This window comes from Musa acuminata, chromosome BXJ3-3 (genome assembly GCF_036884655.1).
Source record: "Musa acuminata AAA Group cultivar baxijiao chromosome BXJ3-3, Cavendish_Baxijiao_AAA, whole genome shotgun sequence".
Classification (NCBI taxonomy): Eukaryota; Viridiplantae; Streptophyta; class Magnoliopsida; order Zingiberales; family Musaceae; genus Musa; species Musa acuminata.
Genome location: NC_088351.1, coordinates 23,766,636 through 23,775,455, shown reverse-complemented (window position 1 = coordinate 23,775,455; position 8,820 = coordinate 23,766,636). Strand labels below are relative to the sequence as shown.

At 39.9% G+C, this 8,820-nt stretch overlaps 1 protein-coding gene across 2 annotated transcripts; it reads right to left on the bottom strand.

Moving 5' to 3' along the window:
• Window positions 1–2,798: 2,798 nt before the first annotated feature.
• On the bottom strand, window positions 2,799–8,286 carry LOC103972923 (glucosamine inositolphosphorylceramide transferase 1). Of its 2 annotated transcripts, none has more exons than XM_009387327.3 (5): window positions 8,148–8,286; window positions 7,651–7,983; window positions 7,410–7,532; window positions 5,633–5,800; window positions 2,799–4,840 (listed from the first exon to the last, which is right to left on the bottom strand). In XM_009387327.3, the coding sequence occupies exons 2-5, from the start codon at window positions 7,900–7,902 to the stop codon at window positions 3,167–3,169; spliced, it is 2,217 nt and encodes a 738-aa protein (XP_009385602.2). In that variant the 5' UTR covers window positions 7,903–7,983; window positions 8,148–8,286; the 3' UTR covers window positions 2,799–3,166. The 2 variants fall into 2 exon arrangements, with proteins under 2 accessions (XP_009385602.2, XP_018676765.2); XM_018821220.2 differs by having other exon boundaries at window positions 7,651–7,987; window positions 8,148–8,285.
• Between the last annotated feature and the right edge of the window lie 534 nt (window positions 8,287–8,820).

Below are 8,820 nucleotides of genomic sequence, written 5' to 3'. Positions count from 1 at the left end.
CTGATCGAGGCATCCTGCGTCACTCAAAACATAGATTAAGTCATAAACATATATCAAGTAGTTTCATCATCAAAATATGAGATTCAACATAGCTTTGATCAGGAAAGATAATTAAAGCAGGAAAAATCATATTGGGCTGGAGTGAAACATGTTAGAAGATTGGACGTCAAGTCGAAGGATCAGTCGACATATCGGTATAAGAGTTTGGGCCATGGGATTGGGCATCGGACTAAGAAGAGCAGAAATTATGCTAAGGAAATCAAAGTTGTGGAGGTCAACTGGCCGATTGGATAATAGGTCGTAAGAAAAGACGATGTGTCGAAGAATCGGACGAGGCATCGATGAACTAATGACATGCCGGATAACATTTGATTTAGCTTTGTAATAATTGTCTAGATCGAAGTTAGTTTTAGGCGTAATTGGGTTAGAATTGGGCTAACTCAACTAGGGGCCAATTGGGCCCAAGTTTAGGTTGTGTTAGGCCAAGTGAAAGGCCCAAATAGTGACCCAATAGGTGGAACCATCGGTGGCATAGTCTTCGAGATTGTGTCAAGCGATGGTACCGCCCAGATACAATCTCCTAAGCGGTGGTATCGCCTTGTGGCAAGGTGTTAGGCGATGGTACCGCCCAGTGTCAATGTTGTAGGCGATGGTATCGCCCAACGCAAGCGGTGGTACCGCTAGTACCTTGAAAACTAGGGATGAGATACTTTTAGGCTCCAAGTTTGAATCTACTTTAGACCTATAAATACCTCTCTCATCCCTTGTTAACACACACAAGCATAGAGAACTTAAAAGTGAGAAAATGCTGTAGCAATTACTTGAGAAATCCCCTCCTCTAGTCCTAAAGTTTAGAATTCTATTTAGGGAGGAGTGAGTTATTGTAAAATGTTGTCTCCTAAACATGTGAAAAGGAGAAGAGGGGTATAAAATGGTAGTTGATCTTCACCCGTTGAAAGAAGATCGTTAATGGATGCCGATGACCTCGACAGAAAAGGAATCGACAGAGTGGATGTAGGTCACGACGACCGAACCACTATAAAAATCTGATTTGTATTTACTTCTTGCTATTTATCTTTATTGCAAACTAAATTCTTGCTTTTACTATGTTTTCACGTGTTTTCAAGTTTAAGTATTTCTGATATCGATTTTCGTCGAACGAAAAAATTTTCAAAGCCGACATGATTTTTATCGCTATACTAATTCACCACCCTTCTTAGTGCCGACTCGATCCTAACAGGGTAGAACGTAGATCAACTAATGATTTGAGATTTCTTTTTTATGTGCATTATCCATGTGTGGAAAAACGAGATCGGATGTGGTCATAAAATCTAAATCATGGTAATTTTGAGTTCAATTAATTCCTTCTAAGTGTCTGATTCAAATAAGAACATCACGAAAATAAGTATTAATTTAAATCTTTTTTTTCATCTGATTACAAACATCAAAATTAAGAAGAATTCAATTCTCATTTTGTTTACAGTCGATCTTGAAATTTATCTTTTTGTAATCAAACTTTTTAAAAAAAATTATTATATTAAATGAGATACATGATGATGTTCATTCGTGAACTCGAATAAGAAATATATCACTGAATGTTTCAATACAAATTTTTTATAATCAAATGTTTGATTTTTTTTGGGCTCAGACTCGATTAATTATTAACATGATCATCATCATTATTATTAATTAATTACATTCAACCAATGTAGCAGTGTGGCATTACCATTTTTTTTTTCTTATCCTACAGCAGCAAATTCATGTTTCTACAAACTTGGATTGTTTAATGGGACATTCTTCACGTAGATATGAACCCTAATAAGCTAATAAAAGAACAGTTCATAGAATAATTTCCCCTCTGTTGCTAAGCTGACATGGATTCTGACAAGGAAACTCTTGTTTTGATGTTGCAGCACACAGCTGGATCGAAAAGATGACTAGAATCCACTGGAACATGTGCAGCAGCGTCATCCGAAAGGTGCTGCCTCTTTGTTTACCCTGACGAACTGCAGTTATTCGGCTCTATGATTCTTTTATTCCTCGTTGGTGGCGTTGTCGTCGTCGTCGTCGTAGTACACGAGATAGTTTCTCGACATCGGTGACGATCCATATGTAGACGCTGTAATTAAGCTGGTCATCGAGGCATTTTTGTTTTCTTCTCCTCCTTTAGATCTCTCAGAGATCGCACTCCTCTTAATCTCCTTACTATCTTAATTGAACACCAGCATTCGTCGCCTGAGATGGTCTTCTGGTGCCACCTTCTTAATAGGCTGCACTCATTTGTACAGACTTCGTGCCCGATATGATGCATGTTGCTGCAGCTTTTGACTCAGATGTTGCTTTCTTCATGAATGGAAGCTGCGTTCTTTTTGCTCCCTTCCCAACCTTTCGTTACTTAGATCGGCAAAGAAGAGCTATTCTTTGAAGAGCTTATATGAGTTCTTACTTGGCTGTGGAGCTCACGGATCAATTGATACAAAACACAGCTACTCTGTAGATTGCTTTCTTTTGACAGGAGAAATATGGACCGCCACAGGAGGAACCAAAATTTAGGATGATCACTGTTATTACCACTTACCCCAACGAATAGTTCAAGCAATGGATGATAAGATTCACTCGGACGCATGCAGATGATGGAGTAGACACGATGAGAAATCCAATGCATACTCTGCAAACAGTATACCATCTTTTTTCTATTATGAAAATGATGAAGCAAACACAAATAACACAACGGATTACAGCAAAGAAACAAACTATCGGAACAAAGCAAAAGCATCTTAGAGCTAACTAATATCACAGGAAAGGAATGATATAATCACTGATAAATTGCAAGCAAATGCTTCAATGGATTACAGTTTTCTACAACTAATCCATAATACAAACACTGCTAGCCAAAACAAGATCACTCCACTGAAGAACTTAACATCTGTTTGCAAAATGCTATTTCACAGGCCTAGCTTGGTTTAGTTAGTCCTGGCAAGGCCATCCTTGGTCAGGTATTAGTTGCTCATCTCAAGTAATGGTACACGACGGTTGGTCTGAATAACAAAATCTTGCTTCCAGAACATGATAGAAAAACTTCCCATAATTCTAGCCATGGAATATTATCAGAAACATCATTACAGATTCAAGGATGTATGCTTCTGTTCCCCTTCAACACCACTGTCTATCTATCCCAACCATCTGGCCTACTAGCAAACTCCCATTTCGAGGGTAGAGGACCATACAAAGCTGAGAATTTGGTCAAGCAGCTTGTTCTGATGTTGTAGTGCACCTGGGTGTTACGACTAATTGCAGCAGTAGACAGCTTAGAGGTATCAATAGCCCAGGCAGGATGAACATATTCCACTGTCCTCCCCAAACTTGCGTTTGCATATAAAAAGTTCATCAGCAAGTCTTCACAATTGAAAGACCGGTCGACAAAGGTTCTTCCTTCTCTCGCTTGCTCGCTCCAATATTTGTTGAAAGCATATTCACTGTCCATAAAAGCAGCACCAGTCAGTATTACATTGTAACCGTTTTCCCCCCGAGCATATCTCTCATTTCTATATTGCGGAGGGCTGCCATCCAGCAGTCGTGGATAGAAGCCGACAAGTCTTTCGGGGTTCTCCCTCCAGACCCTAAACCCTTTCTCTACATCATTGCATGTCATCATTATATCATCATCCAGTTCAAGAATTGCTCTGGTCTTAATCAGAGGGTCCACCTTGAACCTGTTGTTGAGAGAATTATGCTCTTCCACCCGTATCCTCACAGGCACAGCAGAATCAAACTCATCCACTTTCGGAGGGTTTCCTTTATTCCAAACAACTAGTATTTCTCTTACAGATTCACATCGGGAATAGTGTTTGACATAAAGCTTCAAGTTCCAAAGCCGGGCTTCATAAGTCATTGTAACCATTGTAAATTGAGAGTATTGACCTCCAAAGATGTAGGCCTCTTCAGCACCATTGCCTCCCAATAGAAAATGCACAGACATGCACACAAAAGCTATGCCCACAAGAGCAAGGAAGCTCAGAATGACCTTACCAGAGCATGTTTTAAGATTTATTCTTTCCCTGATGGAAGATCCATATCTGCTCATGCCTGAAATGTATCTCCGGGCTCTCAAGTTTATATACGGGTGATTCCTGAGCCAAGATGTTTCATTTCTCCTACTAGATGTCATGCAACAGTTTGGAGGAAAATTACAGTTTACCGCACCAACTAAGAAGCCTATGAACATAATCAGTAAAATGAGCAGCAGGGTAAATGTGCAGCCCAGAAGAAACCGCATTGTGGAATCACCCGAAGGGACTCGGTCCCCATCCATAACTGCAATCCAGTTACCTGATGAGAGCTTCTGCATATCTAAGTGGTGGTATCTGATGCCATTCCAGGCATTTCGATCTTTCTTTGGTTCTTCAATCCCCAGCTCGACAGGGACCTCCTTGAATTCCTCTTTGCTTAGTTTTTCAACTTTGTAAACTCGGACTTTTCGGCCATATGTCTGGCCACAGTCCTGACCCAAGCGATACAAAGAACCTTCATATATAAAGGGTCTTCCCCCATTTCGAGCTCCCAAACTTTTGTCAGCTCGGTATATAGGATTCCTTGGATGTTGCTTCCAGGGGCCAAGTGGTGAGGTGCTGTACCACACCTCAAGCTCCGCATTCCTCTCAATGCCAAATCGAGTAAAATCTGAAGCAAAGAGCCAATAGTATCCTTCATACTGGATTAATGAGGCATCTATTAGAGGTTTCCTTATGAGGACCTTCTCCAGTGTCCATTTAAGTGGAAAGTTTACTGCTCGATAAAGTCGAAGATCTCCTTTTCTGTTCCCCTCAGGCATCATATAGATCTGAAAGGAACTTCAGATTGAATGTCAGATACATTAGCATAGTTATATGGATAAGTATAGAACATTCCTGTGTGCAACTAATATCTTAATTATTGTTGTCAGGATCTGATGGTTCGAAGATCCAAATTTTATCATCAGGATAAATAAGACCATAATTGTAACAAATAATTTCATACTGTGTGAGTTGATACCTAACATGACAAGATTCAAGTTGACAATCTTATTCTTATACCAACCGATTGTGTTCTATAATACATAAAAATATTTTCCATGTTTTAGAATGAGTTGTTCGTAAAAGAAAAAGTTTATCAGATTTCCAAAAGAAAATTAGGATGTCACGCAACCTTTTAGAATAGATTATCAAAATTTACTACTTTTTAAAGGTAAAAGTTAGATACTTTTTTTATTATATTTGGATTTTATAACAGTTCCCAAATTTTGACAAAGAATGATGATGTATTGAATCATTTAAAAGAGCTTAATTAAAATAAAGAATTGTGAGCATGTTATGGAAGATTTGGGAAAGTTGCACCGAGTTTATTCTCATAGAACCAATAACCGTGTTACATTTACAATTTTTAGACATAATTCTTTCCTATTATCCATTCATTCAATTTTGAACTAACTCATGTTGTTCCGGTATATTCACAAATGTTAGAAATATTAAAGCATAAAAAATATATATAAACAAATCTTAGATTCCATGATTCCTTTGAGACTAGATCCTGATTCTGAGAGCATTAATCTTATTTATTCTGTGGAAAGCTACAAATCTCAACTTGTTTTGGATACCTGGTTCTGGTAGCTGAAAACAAATGGGTAAGACAAATGCCAGTCCTCCCGTAAAGCAATGCCCAGAAATTCCCATGTGCCACCTTGGTCAAAGCTTCTTGCCACACCTATATTACCTTTCATCATAGTGGTACTTTTTGACTCAAAGAACAAGTACAAAATGGAATCCTGAACAAAATGAACAGCATCAAATGTAAATGTATTCATGCAACACTAAAAAATCATGGTTAGAACATGAAATAAATTCATGACAACCTAAAAGCATATATGTACAAAGTCAGGCCAGAAAGGATCATTTATAAACCATTTTACCAGAGCTTGAAATCATAACATAATGCAAATCAAAGCACTCCAGGGAATAAGTAACACACTCAACAACAAACCGTAAACACAAAAATCATGAACTCCTTAGAAGTCTAAATTCGTCTCACATGAAAGCAACATTAAGAGGCACAACAGCTTCCATGAGCTTATGCAGCTGACAGCATGATATAACAGTAAGAGTTTTTGCCTTTGAAAAGAGTAAGAGTTTTTTCTACTCTGAACACATAATAAGAACAATAGGGCAGCAAGGAAATGGACAGGGCATGCCCTTCAATCCGAGCAAACATAAACAGAATACCAAAGTCACCATCTATATGAATAAGCCATCTCCATACTTATACCTGGGGTGCTCATTAATAAAGATATATCAAAGAATTGCATATGAGCTTGCGATAAGCCATCCACAAATTATCAGCAGCATGGGCTTGAAAAGATTTACACAATATACCAGGTCAGCAGCCCCAGTTTTAATCATCTTGGATATGTCACAAATTGTTAAAATACCTCTCTATGTTCCAAAATATATAATCCAAATTCAAGTCTGATTCGAATTTCTCTCTCAGCAAAGAAATCCCAGAAATGCATTATTTTTTTCAAAACAATTTCAAATCAGATTGAAGCACTTGAAGTCAGGTTAAAATCTTGACCCATTGTGGAAGCCAGGACAAGTAGATCAGTTATCAGCATTTTCACATAATGCATGATCAAGTATCTGTTATTGGAGTTGCTTCTCCGTGCTAACCCTCGGATCAAGGGATCACTCAGAGAGTAGGTTATGTTTTAAGTGTAGCCCATAAATTATGTCTTTAAATGTGTCATTAACATCAACATATCTGTGAGCTTTATATCACAGGTGGGGGTAGAAGGAAAAGAATTTAACATAAAGAAGTTAGATATGATTATTCATGTAAAGAAAAAGATGCCCTTATATCATGCTACATATTGCATGCTGCAAGTTACTATTTTCAGCAGATATAATGCAACCAACAAGATGCGAGACATTAATGTGAATATTATGGTTGTAATGCGATATTCAAATAGTTACAGCACTAAAAGTCCAAAGAACCTTCACTTAGAACATTGGATGAGACATCTGAGAATGGTCCACACATAAATCATTTAACATTACTTTTGAGGTTGGTCCATCGAGGTCACTTGTGGATCCTAACTTAAATATAACCAAAGCAAATAATTAGCCAACATAATTATAAATTGAAAGGGGCATTGTTCTGTGCCAACTTAAATACATCAATGGGATCCTTGCCTCCTACTTCAAAATATTCATGTCGTATCTCATGCTAAAGACAATATCGAAATTTAGCACTTCAGATCTTGTGATCAGAAGTAGAGGATTCAACTTGACAACTAATACGTCCACAATCCAAATCTCTCACCTTTTTTCTCCCAAACAAGAATAAGGACGATGGCAAGAGAGAGAAGAGGGGTTGCCAACCTGAACATAGAGGAATGGATCAGCGACGAAATTGGTTGGATACCCCGCATTCGACGGCGACGCACATGTTAGCACAGGGTTCGCAATCGGCCACGCCGAATTGTTGGACTTGTTGCTACCGTGCTGCTTTCTCGAAGAACACAATGAAAGATTATAAATCATCGATTAGGATGAAAAAAGGAGCTAACTTCACAAATCAGACATGGATACACATTAACAAGACGGAATCCGCGGAACCCACCAATTCGATGGGGGAAAGCGAGAAGGGGCTGCTTCCATAGTACACGCCGATGGACCAGGAACCCTCGCTGTCCGGCCCGCACCCGTCGACAGCCAAAACGGGGGGGCGGCGGGAGGAGGAGACAACGAACAGGAAGAACACAACGGCGACGATGCCGGAGGCGAGGAGGGAGCTGAGGAGAAAGGAGACCGCAGAGGGTGAGCAAGAGAGGAACCCCGTGGCCGCCAACCTCCACCGGATCCGCGGCGCCATGAAGCCGCAGCCGCAATCCCAGACAGCCCTGAAATTTCCCGCCCTTATTCTCCCCACCTCCGTAATCGGAGCCCTCGCATCCTGTCTTCAGATGAGAGAAAGAATGGGCATAAGAAAAGCGAGGAAGAAGAAGAAGAAGCCTGCCTCGAATGGGAGCTGGCAGAAGGGGGAGATCTATAAATGCGGGTGGAGGAGAATATTGAGCATAATTTAGATCACGAGGAGGAAATGGACGTTAGACGAACCCAGGAAGCAGACGATGAAGAAGAAGACGGCGTCGTCTGTTGACTTCAAATCTTGAGTAGAAAACGGACAAAGAGAGAGAGAGACGCCCCTCAGCTTTGCAGATTCGTTAACGGACGAGAGAGAGAGAGAGAGAGAGAGAGAGAGAGAGAGACGAAGAGAGGCGCCCTTCCGCTTTGCAGATTGGTTCACGCATGGATGGATATTGTGACGGGGGCATCGAGGAAGGACAATAGTGAAAAGAAGGCCTAAAATAATCGGAGTCTGATCTAACTCAAATATATCAAGAATCTAAGATTTCTAATACGCCTCAGATCTATTTTTTGGACATCACATAGTAATATACAATAGAGCAGACTGTGGAACATGTAATCCCAATGTGCATTTTATATTTGGTGTTGCCTATTCTAATTAATGGCAACAAAATCTGACGCCCACCGTGTGCTGTCACGTTGGGGCACGGGTGTTCGACATACTGATGCAGAGCAATGCTTCAATCAAAAGGAATGCCGCAACTTCAATCGCACTCAAATTCTTTGACACATAGATGAGCTCAACAATTGCTGCACCTGCTATAATTGGGGACGCAGTGACACGAGCATCAGACGAAATGCCTTCGTCGTTGTCCGTCTTTCATGTTTGCGTTTTTCACCTTATCATTATATGCCCGATCAC